The sequence below is a fragment of the Brienomyrus brachyistius genome, unplaced genomic scaffold (assembly GCF_023856365.1).
Source record: "Brienomyrus brachyistius isolate T26 unplaced genomic scaffold, BBRACH_0.4 scaffold76, whole genome shotgun sequence".
NCBI lineage: Eukaryota > Metazoa > Chordata > Actinopteri > Osteoglossiformes > Mormyridae > Brienomyrus > Brienomyrus brachyistius.
The window spans coordinates 618,019-638,793 of record NW_026042351.1 but is presented as its reverse complement, the minus strand read 5'-3'; the positions used below and the strand labels follow the sequence as shown (position 1 = coordinate 638,793).

General features: G+C 43.7%; 1 protein-coding gene and 1 long non-coding RNA gene across 2 annotated transcripts in view; one reads left to right on the top strand and one right to left on the bottom strand.

Annotated features, from left to right (window-relative positions):
• The window catches only part of LOC125726780 (NACHT, LRR and PYD domains-containing protein 3-like), a 189,224-nt gene extending 176,534 nt beyond the window's left edge, over positions 1-12,690 (top strand). Inside the window, exon 15 of the mRNA XM_049003240.1 lies at positions 11,856-12,690. Coding sequence (XP_048859197.1) covers positions 11,856-12,376 — 521 coding nt within the window. The 3' untranslated portion in view covers positions 12,377-12,690. The remainder of the gene's footprint in view (positions 1-11,855) is intronic.
• Positions 1-20,775, bottom strand: part of LOC125726799 (uncharacterized) — a 148,114-nt gene that overhangs the window by 122,323 nt on the left and 5,016 nt on the right. Inside the window, exon 2 of the long non-coding RNA XR_007388401.1 lies at positions 12,425-12,570. This is a non-coding gene — a long non-coding RNA (uncharacterized LOC125726799). The remainder of the gene's footprint in view (positions 1-12,424; positions 12,571-20,775) is intronic.

The window sequence follows — 20,775 nt, the reverse complement described above, 5'->3', positions numbered from 1 at the left end:
AAGGCAGGCATCATCCTTGGCTTTATTGACTATCCCTGCCGGCCCCTGGAGGATGGGCTCCCCCTTTGAGTCTGGTCCCTCTCAAGGTTTCTTCCTTCTAGGGAGTTTTTCCTTGCCACTGTCGCCTATGGCTTACTCACTGGGGGCTTTGGGTGAGGATACTGTAAAGCGCTTTGAGACAATGTAATGTTGTGATAATGCGCTATATAAAAATAAATTTGTTGTTGTTGTTGTTGTTGTTTATATTTTAAATATTGAAATAGGTTACCATCGTCTTTGTCATGACCACGCAGTGCCAAACCCTGCCTAGTAAGATACTGTACTGCACCTACAATAATTTGTAAGCAGTGTCTGGCATTTTCCTGTTGTTTTGACCAGGCAGTTGAGAGTTGTGTATTTATTGGGACTGCTTCTTGACAACTAACTGTGACTGCATGATGATGGGATTTAGTATTTTGATGGCGTTCAAATCTTTCAAGAGCATTTTTCCAGTTAGTGAACCCCTTTGAGCAGAATGCAGGGTCTGCCTTTTTTGACATAGTACTTTTCTGTATGGTATATATTTTCACTCAGTGAAATCATAGAATTCCCTTAATTGTGGGGCTATAATGAAGCCATGGATATTCTTTGTACCACCTACCTTGAAAATGGAGGACCCTATTGGACAATGTTTGAACAGGGATGGATTTGGCGTTAGGCTGGTTTGGCTTATTTGTAACATGCAGAATATCTCCACTACTACACTGTTCTTCATTGTTGTCACTTTCACTGCTACTCTCTCTGCTGCTCACTACAGGTGGACCAGTTTCCTTAGAAATACACCACATTATACAATTAGTCATACTGTAAGACTGACTATGATGATACATATGTGACTTTATGAGAACACACCACTCATTTTATTTAGATAACATACTTTTTATCCCTACATTAAAACCATGATTATGTGCTTAAAGGGACAGTTCACGCAAAAAAAATGAAAATTCTGTCATCATTTATTCATCCTCCACTTGTCACAAGTCTTTTTAAGTTTTTTTTCTTCTGATGAACACTAAAGAAGATATTTTGAAGAATGCTGAAAACCTGTAACCATTGATTTACATAGTATTTGTTTTTCCTGCTACGGAAGTGAATGTTTAACGGTTTTCAGCTTTTTTTCACAATATCTTATTTTGTATTCAACAAAATAAAGAAAATCATAAAAGTTTGGAACCACTTAAGGAGTAAATAGTGAGTAAAGTTTTTTTGGGGGCTGGACAATGCCTTTAATAGGCCTGACCTTTGACCCTAACTCTTCCCCTCTGACTGCACTAGTACCTGACAGGATTGCCACCTGATGAAATAGCGTGACAAAAAAGTGAGACATGTCAGTTCAAAACTTTTGCCAAAAACACTAATGAATCACTTACATCCTCAGCCGATCACTCCTCATAATGTTAAATATTAGTATAATCAACATGTATAATACACACACACATATTATATGTTATATATAATCAACATGCAGATTCACGTCCTGTGACCTTGCCTCTTCACCTGAACTACAACATGGCTGATCTGCTTCTGTCCCCTAATAAAAAAACATTGAGGGATTCCTTATGAGCATTGACAGAGAATGCCTCAGCCTATTATCGGTAACAATGTTAAATCTCAGGACAACTAGGTATAATAATATCAAGTCATCCTTCAACATCACCTGTGACCCCTTCTCTCCATCACTGTCTGATACACAGCACAGTTGTTTAGGTTCTGTCACCTGACAAAACAGGATAAACACATGCCATTTAAACAGCAATCATTTTATTTCACTTTTTCTGAGTCTTAGTGTGCAAATCTCGAATCAAATCATTAATGTTTTCCAGGTCAGTGAATGCATTTTAAAAACTATTTGTGCGAAGTGGATTGTCTATTGGTGAACTGTCAATAAAATTCTAGCCATGGCAATATTAGTATGTAGCATATCAATTTCTTTCACAAGACTGCATGATTTCTGACAAATAGTCGTCATTAGATTAGGAGAACTGACAGGGATCATATTTATACTTTTACATTTAGCTGTTTAGTCTGCTGTTAGTTTTAAGTCCGTATTCACAGACTATAGCCTGCCCTGCTATAATGAATGTGCGTCAAAGCGGTAAAAACCCCCCCCACTAGCATTAACGTTAACTGCTGTCGTTACTTTGATGGACTTTGATGGATTCACTAGCGAACTTGACGTGACTTACACTTTTCTTTGAAAAAAAGCTCCTTATGTCCAGCTTCTTTTTTTTTGCTGCCGCCATCCTCACATGTGTCACCACACCCAACACACCTACTTGCACGTGGAAAAAAATCCACTGCATTTGGTGCTGCTTGTATCTGAACGCAGCCACAGCCTCTCACATGATAGCAGGGAAATGCACAGCCAATCAAAATGTTCATATGTGTTTTGGGGGCGGGAGGACTGAAGGAGAGAACGTGATTTATCCCTTTCTGCGTGTCTAGGTTAATGTTGACAGCACGATTGTTTTTTTTTTTAAGTGGATTAAATTATTGGTGGGGACATTTCAATGGTCGGAGGATATTGGTGGGGACACATCCCCTCCGTCCACCCTAAATCTACGCCCCTGCGGTAAACACAATCCGCCGTGCCATCTGCAGATGCCAGCTAAAGCTCTATCATGCAAAAAGGAAGCCATATCTGAACATGGTCCAGAAGCGCCGTCGTGTCCTGTGGGCAAAGACTCATTTGAAATGGACTGTTTCAAAGTGGGAAAGTGTTCTGTGGTCAGAGTGCAAATGTGACATTCTTGTTGGTAATCAAGGGCGCCGTGTCCTCCGGGCTAAAGAGAAGGGAGACCTTCCAGCGTGTTATCAGCGTTCAGTTCAAAAGCCAGCATCTCGGATGGTATGGGGGTGCATAAGTGCATACGCTATGGGCAGCTTGCATGTTTTGGAAGGAACTATGAATGTTGAAAGGAATATAAAGGTTTTAGAGCAACACATGCTCCCCTCCAGAGGACGTCTGTTTCAGGGAAGGCCTTGTGTATTTCAGCAGGACAATGCAAAACCACATACTGCAGCTATTACAACCACATGGCTTCGTTGGAGAAGAGTCCGGGTGCTGAATTGGCCTGTCTGCAGTCCAGATCTTTCACCTATAGAGAACATACAGTAATTATCTGTGACACCCATGGTGCACTGTGAGCAGGTATACAGGCCAACAGAGCATGCAGATAATTATCTGTGACACCCATGGTGCACTGTGAGCAGGTATACAGGCCAACAGAGCATGCAGATAATTATCTGTGACACCCATGGTGCACTGTGAGCAGGTATACAGGCCAACAGAGCATGCAGATAATTATCTGTGACACCCATTGTACACTGTGAACAGATATACAGGCCCACAGAGCATGCAGATAATTATCTGTGACACCCATGGTGCACTGTGAGCAGGTATACAGGCCAACAGAGCATGCAGATAATTATCTGTGACACCCATTGTACACTGAGAGCAGGTATACAGGCCCACAGAGCATGCAAATAATTATCTGTGACACCCATTGTACACTGTGAGCAGGTATACAGGCCCACAGAGCATGCAGATAATTACTTGTGACACCCATTGTACACTGTGAGCAGGTATACAGGCCCACAGAGCATGCAGATAATTATCTGTGACACCCATTGTACACTGTGAGCAGGTATACAGGCCCACAGAGCATGCAGATAATTATCTGTGACACCCATTGTACACTGTGAGCAGGTATACAGGCCCACAGAGCATGCAGATAATTATCTGTGACACCCATTGTACACTGTGAGCAGGTATACAGGCCCACAGAGCATGCAGATAATTATCTGTGACACCCATTGTACACTAAGAGCAGGTATACAGGCCCACAGAGCATGCAGATAATTATCTGTGACACCCCTTGTACACTGAGCAGGTATACAGGCCAACAGAGCATGCAGATAATTACCTGTGACACCCATTGTACACTGTGAGCAGGTATACAGGCCCACAGAGCATGCAGATAATTATCTGTGACACCCATTGTACACTGTGAGCAGGTATACAGGCCCACAGAGCATGTAGATAATTATCTGTGACACCCATTGTACACTGTGAGCAGGTATACAGGCCCACAGAGCATGCAGATAATTATCTGTGACACCCATTGTACACTGTGAGCAGGTATACAGGCCGACAGAGCATGTAGACAATTATCTGTGACACCCATTGTACACTGTGAGCAGGTATACAGGCCAACAGAGCCTGCAGATAATTACCTGTGACATCCATTGTACACTGTGAGCAGGTATACAGGCCCACAGAGCATGCAGATAATTATCTGTGACACCCCTTGTACACTGTGAGCAGGTATACAGGCCCACAGAGCATGCAGATAATTATCTGTGACACCCCTTGTACACTGTGAGCAGGTATACAGGCCCACAGAGCATGCAGATAATTATCTGTGACACCCATTGTACACTGTGAGCAGGTATACAGGCCCACAGAGCATGCAGATAATTATCTGTGACACCCCTTGTACACTGTGAGCAGGTATACTAGGGACTTGGAAATCCTGCTTTGGTCGCTCACTCTAATATTCCGTGTGATGACGTCATCATTTTTTCAGCGGTGGCTACGGGGTGGGTGCGAATATGCGGTTTTCGCGGCTAGCTCTGCATTCAACTTATGAGATATCCGCCATTTTGAATAATTTATTTATCCTTGATTTTCTTATTTTTTACCGGATCAAAATCGGTTCAGTATTCGCGGAGCAACAACAATTTGAAAACAAGGTAACTTTCACGCACTAAATAAAAATCGAAAGAATCGTGGGGCATCGATTATTTGTGCACAGGCATATTTATTGCACCCTAAATGTGAAAATTGCCAACTATGATGACGATTGATGCATGCCCACACTATACAATCGTGTGTCCACTTCTGGATGATTGAAGATTGAAGGGATTTTATGTGCTGTACGGAGGATGGATCAATGTCACGTGACCACTGATCTGGCTCCTGATTGGTTAGACATCATGCCAGTTAACGTAGATACCCCCAAGTAAATTTTCATTTCAACATTCAACAACAAAAATCACTAAGATTGGTTAGATATTGGCAAAGTTCTGGTTGTTTAAGTGCACCATACCCTATTTACAATTTCTTACATTTATTGAATGAGGCGCAGGCTGCCCTCCGCCTATGCAGAGCGAGGTTGTTCTAAGTAGTCACAGTTTTTTCTGCAGCTCTAATTGTAATTACATTAGAACAAAAATCCCATTTCAGGCATGTTAAATCTTCAATATCTCTGGTTCTATTAAAGATATATTGACAAATGAGGTATCATTTTTTATGGTTTTTTAATCTATTTCCATTAAAATAGGTGTGAAGTTAATCAAGACAATTTGGTGAAAAATTTCCAAGTCCCTAGGTATACAGGCCCACAGAGCATGCAGATAATTATCTGTGACGCCCATGGTGCACTGTGAGCAGGTATACAGGCCAACAGAGCCTGCAGATAATTACCTGTGACACCCATTGTACACTGTGAGCAGGTATACAGGCCCACAGAGCCTGCAGATAATTATCTGTGACACCCCTTGTACACTGTGAGCAGGTATACAGGCCCACAGAGCATGCAGATAATTATCTGTGACACCCATTGTACACTGTGAGCAGGTATACAGGCCCACAGAGCATGCAGATAATTATCTGTGACACCCATTGTACATTGTGAGCAGGTATACAGGCCCACAGAGCATGCAGATAATTATCTGTGACATCCTTTGAACACTGTGAGCAGGTATACAGGCCAACAGAGCATGCAGATAATTATCTGTGACACCCCTTGTACACTGTGAGCAGGTATCAGTACTGACTACTTTTTATATTGAGTCACATGTTTTATGTGAATTACTTTGTACTGAACTGAAGGCCAGTATTTGTCACTGTGAATATGTTGTTGCAGACGTCCATCCAGAAATCAGAGCTGGGGGAAAAGATAAGGTCCTTATTCCAATTAATTTTTGGTACAAATATCAATGTGTCTGTTGCAGATGGAGGATTATATATTCTAGAGGTTTCTTTTTATTTTTAAGTTGCAGAATGTTGTCTCATCTGAGGAGGATTCAGTGTATTATGTGTGAGGTTCATTTTGGTTTTGATGCTGGATTCAGTTAGTAAATATTAGAATAATTACATATTCTCAACTCGTATTTATGGATTAAGTCTTCGAATGTCATGAAATGACTGTTACTGAAAAGGATGTGGAGATGTGTAATCCCTTTCTGTTCCCGTGAGTGATAGTGAATAGTGATATTGTGAAGTAGGAAGTCCAGATTATTCCAGATTGGCGTGTATTTACAGGGTCTGAGAGTACAGTTAGTGATTTTAATGGCTTTCCACTGGGCTGTCAGTGCTGTGGAAATGGCAGCACTGTGTTGTTAAAGCAGTTTTGTTTCTTTAATGACATTTTGTGTAAGTCTGCATGTCTAAGATTTTTACAGTACAGCTGCTCCTGCTGTAACCATGAGCTGCTGTTACTGCTGTAGTGTGACCATTTAGTTAAGTCTTGCAGTTGATTTGCTAAGTAATAATTAAGAAAAATGAGCTTGTAATCCACCTTGAGATTTACTTTTCTGTAATGTGGAATGTTTGATTTTGTGTTTTTGTTTTTCCAGCAAAAATGTGGCATTAATGAGTTAAGAATTTGAAAGAATTTTTCTGAAATTATTCTGGACGAGTAATTTTATTTTTTTTTGATTGAAGTGGGAGACTCATCTATTGTTTTGAATAAGGGGGTGTAGTTGAGGGTAACCAAGTCTGACAGCCTGTGGGAGATGTAGATACCCAAGTACCGGATATTTCCAGTGTGAAATCCTTTGCATTTGTTCTTTTTGCGGATGACGTGAGTGTATGTGTTTTCTGTGTGAGATTCGTTAGTATGTCCTAAGGAGGCACCTGTAGGCAGTGAGACCGGACTCTCTCCTCAAGTGCAAAATGTGAATTTGCATTTTTACAGGGTGGTTCTGTAACACTCCTTAATATTCATGAGAGAATATTACTGATTGGTCACTGAATCCCTTAAACCAGGGGAGCCCAAATCCAGTCCTGGAGGGCCAGAGTCCTGCACATTTTTGGGTTTCCCCTCATTTAACACACCTGATTCATCTCCTTGTGCTAATAACCACACAGCTTTTGAGGTGAATTATTTATGGTGGAACAGGGAAAGAACTTTGCTGCACAGGGCACCGGCCCCGCAGGACTGTATTTGGACACCCCTGCTTTAGGTAGAAGAAACAGGCAGCACAAGTCGATGTTAACTAGCCAATGAGGTAGTGCCCCTCCCATAAATATTAATCAGCTAGCCAATCGTGTAGGGCTTCGCTCATGAATATTAAAAAGTTCTGCTGATCCACGGTGCTAAAAGAAATTAGAGCCCGGGACACACTGGATGTACGGCGGAAAATATCAAATTTCATTTCGGCGCCCATGTTAACAGATTAGAGCGGCCGCGTGCGTGCGCGAGATGCGGGGCTCACGCCTCGCGGCAGCGGCGCAGCGTCTACAATCACGCGCGCGGTAAGCGGTTCTCTATGGAAGCGTATTGCATTAATCTGGGAAAAAAATCTATTCTGTTTTTCCGAATTAATGAGATAATAATCCCGTTTTTCAGAGCAATATTTTTCTGAATTAATGAGAACCTTCCTGTTTTTTATGATGCACGATCTGTGCCGGAATCATCGTTTATATCAGAATCCAGGTCCAAATGTTTATTAAATATCACTTTAAACATGTAATAATATTACTTAAACATTCTGTTATTGATGGCCATTTTCGAGCCGCATGCGACGGAATTAGCGGTTAGAAGGAAAGACTTTAGTATTGATCTCTGGTGCCGTTTTGTGGAAAATATGCTTGTGATGAATATGTCTGAGGAATGTCGCTGCTTTGTCATTTTTTAATTAAATTAATTAAGATGTTAGTTTAGCTCGCGCCCCATTTTGGCGGCTCTTCCGCCATCGCACAGAAACATAAAGTACAGGCGGCCTGATGGGATTAATAACACTAGAACTGCCAAATCTACGCAAATTTGCGTAAATTCCCTGGGCCTAACACCTACTAGCATCCCTGCTGAGAGTTTCTTGGGCCATTGTCCTCCTGCTTTTGTTGTGCAAACACACCCATTACCTGTGAGGCCTGGCACATTTGCATTTTTTTACTCAGAGCAGCTAAAATCCAAGGCAGGCTAAACCTCTGTGTGTGACATGGAAACCTTCACAAAAGTCTGCCATATCTATACCAAATATCCCACATGCTGACTGACCTGCAAATATAAAAGACACACATTCACAAAATATATGGAAGCACAAGTCTGTTTTATTTATAAAAAAAATTGAGTGTTTCAAACTTTGCAGTGTTTGCAGACCCAGTGACCATCATCCCTGCATTTGGCGCAAGTGAATTTGTAACACTTTGCACTGGTAAACCTGCTGCGGTTTCTGTTGCAGTTCTCCTGTACCTGACACTGAGTTGTCCATACAAGTCCTGGCACAGCAGCAGCCTTCCTCTGTCCCCATAGCCTTTTGTGGCATAAATTGGCAATGGAGTTCCTTGGCTAGATGACTCAAAAATAATCTTCTTTTGCCTTCCCACCCTGTACATGCCTTGTACAGAACGTAGGAATTTGCCACCACCAGGTCCAGCATGTTGTAAAATACAGCTACTGGCCACCTGCATGTTGCTGCTCTTACGGAATACATGCGCGCCATTTGGTCCAACACATTTACACCACACTATAACAGCAGAGAGAGAGAGAGTCATGAGTGTATTTGCTTTTTTTCTACCTTCTTTCTATATAGGCCTGTATAGTACATATCAGAAAACATTGTAGCACTGATGTAAAATTATACACACATTCACATACCTTCATGTGGTTATAGTCTGTTATCGTGTTGGGTTTCCTCTTTCTGCCTTCACAGATCGCCACATCTTGGTCCAAGGAACTCAGAACACACACAATCTTGTTTTTTTAGGTGCATAAATTGTCAAGGAGACACTGCCACTTCTAAGCACTGACGCGGAGAATTCCTCTTGCTGTGCAGTGTCCTTTGAAATTGGAGGAAGTTCATACCAAACTTTATTCCCTGTGCTCAGTAGTGTTGTTTTGCGCTGAAGCAGTCTGTGTGACAGTGCCAGTGAGGTGAAGAAATTGTCCGTTGTGACATTTCTCCCGTCATCCAGAAATGGCTCCATCAGACTCATGACCATGTTCTCTGCCAGCCTCTCCCTTTTCTGGTGACTGGGGTCCTTTCCCAAGTTAGGGGACACGTTGCAGACGTATTTGGTCTCCAAATCCGTGGCCATCCAGAACTTGATCCCAAATTTGTCCGGCTTGGATGCGATATACCAAGTGACATGGAATGGATCCACATCTACTCCACGTTGTCTTTCCACCGGTGTCCCTCAGGGCTCGGTTCTTGGCCCTCTCCTATTCTCCCTCTACACTAAATCTCTTGGCGAAGTTATATCCTCACATGGCTTCTCCTACCACTGCTATGCCGATGACACTCAACTCATCCTCTCCTTCCCTCCCTCAGACACTCATGTCTCCACTAAGATCTCTACATGCTTGGCAGACATCTCATCTTGGATGACCACTCACCAGCTAAAACTCAAAACTAGTAAAACTGAGTTGCTTTACATCCCGGCTGACTCATCCCCCCTTCAGGACCTTGCGATCTCCTTTGACAACTCCCTGATCCGTCCTTCGGTTTCTGCTAGAAACCTTGGAGTTACCATAGATGATCGGTTGTCATTTTCCTCACATATCGCCAGTCTTTCTCGCTCTTGTCGGTTTATCCTCTTTAACATCAGGAGGATACGTCCATTTCTTTCCACCCAGGCTACCCAGATACTCGTCCAGTCCCTCGTCATCTCACGCCTTGACTACTGCAACTCGCTTCTAGCGGGTTTACCACTGAGCGCCATCCGTCCCCTCCAACTGATTCAGAATGCAGCTGCTCGTCTTGTTTTCATCCTTCCCAAGTTCTCCCACACCACTCCTTTGCTGCGCTCCCTCCACTGGCTTCCTGTAGCTGCACGCATCAGATTCAAAACACTGATGCTCGCATACAAAGCCAAAAATTCTCTGGCACCATCCTACCTAAAGGACCTCATCACACGCCGCTCTGCACCACGATCTCTCCGATCCTCCAGCACTGCTCGACTGGTCCCACCTCCCCTCAAGGCACAAGGAAGACACGCATCTCGGCTCTTCTCTGTCCTGGCACCTAATTGATGGAATGAACTCCCCCTAGATGTCCGAACAGCTGAATCCTTGAATGTCTTCAAGCGACGACTCAAAACTTTTCTTTTTCAGAAATACCTGACGTAGAACTTCTATATTCTTACTCGACTCTTTTTCTGGTGTGTGTTTTAAAAAAATTAAATAAAATAAAAATTCTGCACTACTCAATGGCGTTCTCAGAGATAGTATTCGTAGCTGGGGTCCTTATTGAGCTAGCATCGGAAATTCATTGCAGAGTCTCAAAGCACTTATGTAAGTCGCTCTGGCTAAGGGCGTCTGCCAAATCCTGTAAATGTAAATGTAAATATACTGCATGGACAATGAACCTTGGTCGAGAACAGCTGTACATCTATGTTCATGTGTTCTCCTGGAGTGAAACTTTCAGCACAGTTCTTGGTGAAGGCTGGCAGAGAACGTGGTCATGAGTCTGATGGAGTCATTTCTGGATGACGGGAGAAATGTCACAATGGACAATTTCTTCACCTCACTGTCACTGTTACACAGACTGCTTCACTTTACTGGGCATGGTGAATAACATTTGCCGTGAACTTCCTCCATTGGCAAAGGACACTGCACAGGGAGAGGAATTCTCCACGTCAGTGTTTAGAATGGCGCGCATGTATTCAGTACGAGCAGCAACAAGCAAGTGGCCAGTAGCTGTGTTTTACAACATGCTGGACTTGGTGGCGGTGAATGCCTACGTTCTGTACAAAGCATCTACAGGGTGGAAAGGAAAAAGAAGATTGTTTCCGATTCTTCTAGCCAAGGAACTCCATTGCCAAATACAGGGATGATGGTCACTGGGTTTTCAAACGCTGCAAACACAGACTTTGAAAGATAGACAGACTGTGTGGGACAGTAACCACTGAGACAAAAGGCAGAAAGATGACGAAGAGATGAACCTGGAACTGAGGCACGGATACATCAATTTTTACATGAACAGCCAAACATGCAAAGCTGGAGAGATCACACAAAAACAAAATTCACTTTTGGTGTTATAATTCAGTGATGGCCAATGAAAATGAAATGACATTTTATTCTGTATGTGTATGAGCATGTCAAAAACCATGGACCATGACTTCACTCAGCTTATGACATTTATATACAAACATGCATTGGAGACTGAAGTGTTAGCATGTTTTCATTTTATTCATTTCATTCTATTAGCAACTTTTCATTCTATTTTCACTCAATTTGTTTTATAAATAACACAGACTTGTGTTTCCATATATTTTGTGAATGTGCGTCTTTCATATTTGCAGGTCAGTCAGCGTGTGGGATATTTGGTATAGATATGGCAGACTTTTGTGAAGGTTTCCATGTCACACACAGAGGTTTAGCCTGCCTTGGATTTGAGCTACTCTGAGTAAAAAATGCAAATGCGCCAGGCCTCACAGGTAATGGGTGTGTTTGCACAACAAAAGCAGGAGGAGGATGGGGCTGAAGACCTGCGAAAATCACAGCAGGGGTGACAAACACCTTGGGACTCTCAGCAGAGAATAAAAACTCGGTAAATCTAGTGATAATTCTTCCTCCTGCCTACAGACTCCTGCCAGCTGATGCTGGACCCCAACACAGCAAACAGACTCCTGTCTCTGTCAGGGGGGAACAGGAAGGTGACATGGGGGGCAGAGCAGCCATATCCTGATCATCCAGAGAGATTTGACAGCTGCCCCCAAGTTCTTTGCAGAGAGAGTCTGACTGGCCGCTGTTACTGGGAGGCTGAGTGGGATGGAGATGCAGCCTGGATAGGAGTCACTTATAAAGGGATCAGGAGGAAAGGAGAGAGTTATGACTGTGCACTTGGAGCCAATGACAAGTCATGGAGTCTGTGCTGTAATACTGACAGTTACTCTGTCTGGCACAATAATAAACAGACTCTCATACCCATAGAGCCCTCAGGCTCCCGCAGAGTAGGAGTGTATCTGGACTGGGGGGCTGGTGCTCTGTACTTCTACAGAGTCTCCTCTGATGGACTGACCCCCCTGCACAGATTCACCTCCTCATTCACTGAGTCCCTCTATCCAGGGTTTTGGGTTTATAGAAACTCCTCTGTGTCACTGTGACGTGTTGCTGGTTCTCCTGGCAAAAAGGTAAAATCTCTGCCTTTTAACCTTTATAATCCTTTTTACTCTGAAATGTACAGAACTGTGCAAAAGTCTTAGGCAGGCAAAGAAAATGATGTTTAGATTATCCTCCTGTTGGTGTAAAACTATGATATGATGCCTGTCAAAGTGTGTCAGCTTCGCCATTTCAGAACCTCTGCTAAAATCATCCTAGTATTTGCAGCGACTGTCCAGTGCAGCCATGTATTTTTTGACTTGGCCACTAACACACCTCATACAGCTAGTCAATCTCTCACTGACCTTTTAAACCAATACATGATGACACCAAGGTGGGTGGTGTAGCAGATACTGAATTAGCAGCTCAGCAGCTACAGCAGGATCTTGATTTAATTAGTAACTGGGCCGATACCTGGCAGATGAAATTTAACGTCGATAAATTTAAGGTACTCCATCTAGGGAGCAGAAATATAAAGTACAGGTATTTCATGGGTCTCACTGAAATAAAGGTAGCCGATCATGAGAAAGACCTTGGTGTGTATGTTGATGCTTCCATGTCCCATTCTCGCCAGTGTGGGGAAGCAATAAAAAAGGCCAATAGGATGTTGGGGTATATCTCCAGGTGTGTGGAGTATAAGTCAAGGGAGGTAATGCTAAGATTATACAATTCCTTGGTGAGACCTCACCTAGAATATTGTGTGCAGGTTTGGTCACCATATCTTAAAAAGGACATTGTGGTCTTAGAAAAGGTGTATACAGCGTAGGGCCACAAAAATGATTCCTGGTCTTTGAGGAATGTCATACGAGGAACGTTTACTTGAGCTAAATCTGTTCAGTCTCAAGCAAAGGAGACTGAGGGGGGACATGATCCAGGTATATAAGATTCTAACAGGTTTGGATGCTGTTCAACCAAATAGTTACTTCAGCATTAGTTTAAATACACGAACTCGTGGCCACAGGTGGAAATTAGCGGGAGAACATTTCAAGCTGGATTTAAGGAAGCACTTCTTTACACAACGTGTAGTCAGAGTATGGAATAGTCTTCCTGATAACATAGTGCAAGCTGAATCCTTGGGTTCCTTTAAATCAGAGCTAGATAAGATTTTAACTACTCTGAGCTATTAGTTTAGTTCTCCCCAAGCGAGCTTGATGGGCCGAATGGCCTCCTCTCGTTTGTATAGTTCTTATGTTCTTATATTTCATTATTTAATTCAGTTGTTGGTGAAATTTAACAAAATCAGAACGGCTGAGGTGCCCCCGAGGAGAAGTTTGGGAACTGAAGCGGTGTTCATCTAGCCATCCAACTAGATATCAGTAACTTTTTAGAAAACAGAAGAAATTATTACTAGTTTTTATTGTGTTACTTTTAATTTGCACACATTCTAATATTAAATTGTGTTTTTTGTTCTAAGCCAAAGTACACTTGCTACCCAGATAAACAGCTTTAAACATTTCTTTGGACTGACTAAGACTTTTACACAGGACTGTATGTTTGACAAAAGATAAATGCCTGTGTTCAGTGAGCTGAATAACATGAAAAATATAGTTTTATACGTTTTTTTCTCTGACTAAAATGTAACTAAATGTAATCCTGATTGAGGGGGGGCTTTCCCTCTCCCCTGTATATGTACATTTTATATATTTATGTCCATTTACTGTATTTCCTCCCTGTACAATGACAATAAAGGCTTTCTGTTCTGTCCTATTAATATCCTGCTTCAGCGTCACCCAAAGCATAACTGAGTAACATAATGAAACCACAGTCTGCTGGATTAAGTTAAATTCACTGTATTACTGCAGCTGAACATAACTGACACAATGACACTCAATCAATGTGTATAATAATCATTTAACTGGAGACATAACAGACCGAAAAAAAACTGGAAAATATAATTATGTCCTGTTACTGTCCTGGTTCAGTGGAATAAATTAAATAAAAATGTTATTAATATATTTCAATAAATAATGAAATTTGTTTTATTAAATAATTAACACCCTTGCCACCCCCACCCCCCAGTAATAGGTCTGGTTGCTCCCCCATCGGACACAAGGGGCAGCTACCCAGACACCCTTGCCACCCCCACCCCACTGTAAAAGGTCTGGTTATACCCCCGTCAGACAGAACGGGCAGTTTCCCAGGCAACCTTGCCACCCCCACCCCACTGTAAAAGGTCTGGTTATGCCCCTGTCAGACAGAGCGGGCAGGTGCCCATGCACCCTTGCCACCCCCAGCCCACTGTAAAAGGTCTGGATGCTCCTCCGTCAGACAGAACGGGCAGGTGCCCAGGCACCCTTGCCACCCCCAGCCCACTGTAAAAGGTCTGGATGCTCCTCCGTCAGACAGAACGGGCAGGTGCCCAGGCACCCTTGCCACCCCCAGCCCACTGTAATAGGTCTGATTATGCCCCCGTCAGACAGAACGGGCAGGTGCCCAGGCACCCTTACTCCTCTGCCCCCACTTATCTATCTGACTCAGATAAATTGATACATAGATAGATACTGAATCCCTCCCACGCCCGGCTGGCAAAAGCCACTAAATTTATCTGCATGCATTATCATTAATAACAGACGTGTAAAAATATACACAGACATCCATTGACAATCCACCATTGGATTCATTTGCTATTGCAGATTAACATTCTATACAGTGACTGTAGTCAGTTATAATGTCTCTCTATCAAGCTGCTGCCATATTTCTTACTTCCACTGGACACGTCAATTCACAGAAAAGCGATCATTCCGGAAACAATGTGTACTTTTCAGAGCCGCCATTAGGTGGAGACAAAACACAGATTACTAAATAAAATACGATCAGAATTAAATTATAAGAAAGCGGATATATGCGCGATATAAAATATGATTATTCCATTTTAACGGGACATATCTTTTTATACAAGTTTGTAACTAGCAGTCATTTACATTCTTTTATAATAAAAAAACCCCAATAATATTATGAGCCATAAATCATCCATATATAAGCAGTAACAGACATCGCGCCGCTGAAGTTCAGCACTTTCCCGTTTGAGATGAACGTGATGTTGCCTTTTCCTGTCGGCGACCTTTAAAAATCCAGGACAGCAGCGGTTAGATGCAGCGTGTGCAGCGGTCATATTTACGGACAAAATCAAGCTGCTGACTATGACTTAGTTTGTGGTTAAGTAACAGCATAATACTACATTATTTGTGCTTATAAAGTGTTACCGATGAGAGAACACTTTGAAAATCAGTAAATAACATTTTCTCTTGCCTTAACTCTAAATCAGACCTAGAAGTGTTTGAGTAGATTACCAGGTTTCCTCTGGTTATTGCACTTACCGCACACAATATGAAGAAAATGTAAGTGAACCGAAATCTCCATGCAATGAATTAGCATCCTGTGAGTATCAAGTGCTGCACGCCATACATTAGCAATGGGCATCAGATCACTGTATTCAACAGGGTGAGGGGTTATTCAGGAAGGACGAGTGTATTATTATAAAACAGACTGATAAATCAGCTTGTTTAAGCAGTTATTACTGTATGTCTTGTTCAATAATCCAACATACTTTCGCAGCTGGCAGCTTTCAAAAAAGATTGACCTTTCTTGCAAAACTCGACATTTATGAAGGCCTCTATACCTTAACAAGCTTACGATTAAATGCAGCACGGCCCTTGATGTCCTGTCTGGATGTCTGGAGGTGATTTTCTGTACTGAGTTAGATGAAATGCATGAATCCATTTCCAAAAGCTGTTTATCTGGGTCCCCGCGATGGGGCCCTTTGGATATGGTGCCAGTATCTCACAGGCCTTGGACACCGAATCACTCAGGCATTTCTGAGTCACATCTTTATTTAGCCTGATCTTTATTTTTTGTCTGGCAAATTTAACACAAACCAGTGTGTGGCCTGGATGACACACTAATGAAAGCGAATTCAGTGGCAGGAAAAGGTTTCCCGCTTATTTACATATATGTCAGAGGTTCACAGGGCTGCCAGCTTTGGTCTCCTGGCTGCTGTGACATTTTCAATTCGAGACAAATCTGCACACGCATTTACATGTATGTAAGAGTTTTATTACCTTGTAAATAGTCTATAGGGTTTGCAAGCTACCCAAACGCCTTTGATGTAACTAAATATAAATTTATAATAGAATAATATAGAATTGTCTATCCCAGGAACAACAGGTGCAGGCGGGAACCAACCCTGGGCGGGAACCAACACACCACAGGGCGCACACACTCACACAGCCACACTCAGACAAGTACAGAGCCAATTTAGAGACGCCGATCAGCCAACCCTGAACGCCTTTGGACTGTGGGCGGAGACCGGAGCAGCACTGAAACACCTCACTCCAAACAGGCTTCAGTGCAGGTAATATGTTAAGGCAGTGTTATGGTGGGGCGTCTATGATGGGGGGGTGAGAGGTGGTGTTCAGGCTTAATCCAAAGTAGATTAGTGGGTTTCATTAGGAACAGCGACGACCTGCCCTACAGAGAGGAGGTGAAGAGACTGGTGGGATGGTGCAGTGACAACAGCCTGATCCTGAATGTGGAGAAGACCAAGGAGATGATCATGGACTTCAGGAGGAAACAGCCCAGTCATTCAGCAGTCGTCACTGACAACAGTGCTGTGGAGGTGGTCAGCAGCGTCAGATTCCTGGGGGTGCAGATAACTGACAATCTGGACTGGTCACCAAACACAACATCACCGGTTAAACGGGCTCAGCAGCGTTTGCACTTCCTGTGCCGGATGAAGAGAGCTTTCCTCTCCCATCCTCAGCACCTTCTACCGAGGCACCATAGAGAGCGTGCTGACCAGCTGTATCTCCATCTGGTTTGGCAGCTCGAAAGCCTCAGACAGTAAATGGCTGCAGAGAGTGGTGAGGACTGCAGAGAGGATCATCGGGACTTCTCTTCCATCCATCCAGGACATTGCGCACAAACACTGTCTCAGCAGAGCCCATGACATCATCAGAGACTCCGCCCACCCCCACCACGGACTGTTCGCCCTTCTGCCCTCTGGGAAGAGGCTTTGCAGCATCAGGACCAGGACAGACAGATTCTCTAAGAGTTTTATTCCTCAAGCCATTAGACTCCTGAACTCTCAATACCTCATGCTATTTTTTTAATTGTCTACTGCAATATGTCTGAAACGGCGACGTACACTGGTGTTTGCTGCTATAGTGCTGTAAATATATTTTTATGCATATTCCACGTTAATTCCACTTTATATTCTTTTTTAATTTACTCTACTGGGCCGATGATGAGTCAATGCAATGTAATTCTGCCCTGACGTGCACTAACCGTGTATGTTCTGAATGACAATGAAGTAGCTATTCTATTCTATTCTATTCTATTCTTTTCTATGTCTGGATAAGTATGGGCTGGAATACAGAGAGAAGCTGGTGGCCAAAGCAGTGAAGGTCATGAGTGGCAGATGCTCTGGGGTCCAAACAGGAGTTAGAGAGGTTGCCAGATATGCATTTTATGTTCACTGTAGCCCACACTGTTTGCATCTTGTCATTGTTGACTGTGTGAAAAATGTCCCTGTAGCTGCATGTTTTCTTCTCTTTGCTGGAAAGACTGTATGTGTTCATGTCAGGCTCAAATGTTCACAAGAAATGGGTGGATGTTCAGAAATAAATGTTCAGTGGGGCCCAGGGGAACTGCAAAGGCTCAGTGAGACTAGATGGGCCTGCTGCCGTGCTGCGTGTAGAAACCTTACGGAGAGGCTGAGTGCTGTACTAAGGCTGCCAGGTGAGATTTTAGATGATGCCGATCCCCAGAGAGCTGCAGAAGCCAGAGGACTGCAGTCTCAGATTGACTTGAGTTTTGTAGGGCTCCTTGTAGTGTTCAGAAAGGTGCTCGGTCAAGCAAAGTTTCTGCCAGACGTGCTCCAGTCACCTAAGGCTGATCTTAGCAAAGCAGCCGACCTCACTGACACCCTCAGACAGACCTTTGGAGAACATAGCAAAGAGGATAGCTTTACTGAGCTGTGGGTACAGTGACTGAAACATGCAGTGATCGCCACATTCCTGCCACTGTCAAACCAAAATGAACCAAACACACCTCAAGCAGACCACATGATAGTCTTGTCACATCTACACCTGGACAGCAAAGACATGTTAACAGCAAAGACGCCTTCAGAAAAGGAGCATTTATTCCCACCACGGAGTCCATGATCAGGGTTTATAAGCTGAGGGAAAGGGTAAATTGCCTGATATTTTGCTCTCCTGCTCTGCCTCTTTCTCCATAAGCTTTCTTTGATTCATTTTATCTTCATGTCCTTCGTTTTAATGGCCTAGAGGTCTGGTCACTCCGCTCTGAGTGTTTGAGGAGGGACTGGAACTGTAGACCTTAACCTTCTCCCCATCACAGTTCTGCTGGTGAGACTCCATGTCCTAATGGAGTTGTTCTGTAAGCCAGGAGAGCTTTCTGATCCTAATCTTTATTCAGTATCTGTTTGACTGCTCTAACAGCTCTCTGACTCTCTGCTGCACTGGGAAAACTCAGGGGCTACTAGTGACATGTTCAGGTTGTGAGAGTCGGCAGATTGGCTACTTCTATGTATCTGGAGAAGTGATCACTGCAGCTAAGTAGTGATCTTTTTCCCACTGGGAAATATCTGCAGCCGCTCTCTACCATGCTCCTGCAGGCAAAGGTGTTGTGAGGAGAGGTTCTGTTACTTGGCCAGAATGCTGGCAGATTATGTCACACTGTTCCTCCATTTCTCTGATGTCTCTGGTCAGAATAAGGATTTGTTCTCCCTTTAGCAGGACATCCTCTGCTACATGTGTGTCCAATCTGAACGACCAGTAAGGTAAGAGATTCCCTGGGACGGCTTTCCTGTGAACAGGCTAAACTCTATCTGCGAACTGTCTTAGTGCCTCGTGGTTCTGTCTTCATTCAGCATGTCTCTAATCTGACCTAGTTTAGTCTTTGTCACAGGAATGTGCTCCATGACATAATCGATATAGACGCCACACTCCCTTTCCAGTGTGTCACTCTCCCTTTCCAGTGTGTCACTCTCCCTTTCCAGTGGGTCACTCTCCCTTCCCAGTGTGTCACACTCCCTTTCCAGTGTGTCACTCTCCCTTCCCAGTGTGTCACACTCCTTTTCCAGTGTGTCACTCTCCCTTTCCAGTGTGTCACTCTCCCTTCCCAGTGTGTCACTCTCCCTTCCCAGTGTGTCACTCTCCCTTTCCAGTGTGTCACTCTCCCTTGTGTTTTCGGATCCGAGTGGAGCTTGTGGTCACACACTAGCTGCCACCAGTTGTTATCCTGCAACATGAATGATTCTGTATTTGAATCTCTTCGTCCTCAATCTGAGTCTGAGTTCCTCGAGGAAAGTCATCAAGTGGTCGAGAACCTATGAAGGAGATGAGGAGCTTGTGGTCTGTATGCACCGTGACGTCGAATCCCAAGAGACATATGATCATTCACTTACAGGCCCGTGTCACACCAAGTGTGATCAGTGATCAGTGCGTATCAGGTTTCACTGGGAGTCAGACTCCTACACAGACATGTACATCACTGGTCTGTATTCTCCATCCGGCTGCCTCTGCATTAGCCCTCCTCCAAGGCTGTATGACGATGCATCTGCTGACACCGGAGTTTCTCTCTTTTGATCAGTGTGTATCGGGTTTCACTGGGAGTCAGACTCCTACACAGACATGTACATCACTGGGCTGTATTCTCCATCTGGTTGGGGGCAGGCAGGGAGAAAACCTGCCAATGTAGGTCACCATCCCCACGATACGTCTCACTCCTTCAGTACTCTGAGGTTTGGGCATGTTGATAACGGCTTTAATGTTGTCGGGATTCACCTCAGTCCCTGTTACGCTTATTTTATGTCCCAGGAACTTCACTTCATTCACTCTGAACTCACAGTGTTCATTTAGAGTGAGGTCTGCATTCTCAAACTTCTGGGGAACTTTGCATAGCCTATCGTCATGCTCCCTCTGGTCTTTGCCAATTACCAAAATGTCATCAGTATAGCACATTGTTCTAGGTGTGCCTGAAACAATCTGAGAGATTCTCAGCTGGAAGTGCTCGAGTGCCGAGGAGATCCCAAAAGGCAGTCTGTTAAAACAGTACCTGCTGAAGGAGTGTAATGAAGGTCATCAAGGGCTGTCTTTATATGAGGGTATCTGCCAGAATCCCACTCAGGCATCCCGTTTGGAGAACGATACTGCTCCGTCCAGTTTGGCAAGTGTGTCATCCACAGCTTGGAGTATGTGCCTCTTTCAGCAGACACTTCCATTGAGTCTTGTTAGGTCCACACAGATCCTAATATGTGGCAGAGTGGGCTAAGCCTCGGAAGATCAGAAGGTTGCTCGATCAAGCCTGGCTTTGGCAGAACAGCCACATGTCTCTGGGCCCTTGAGCAGAGCCCTTAACTCCCAGCTCCATAGGTGCCACTGCA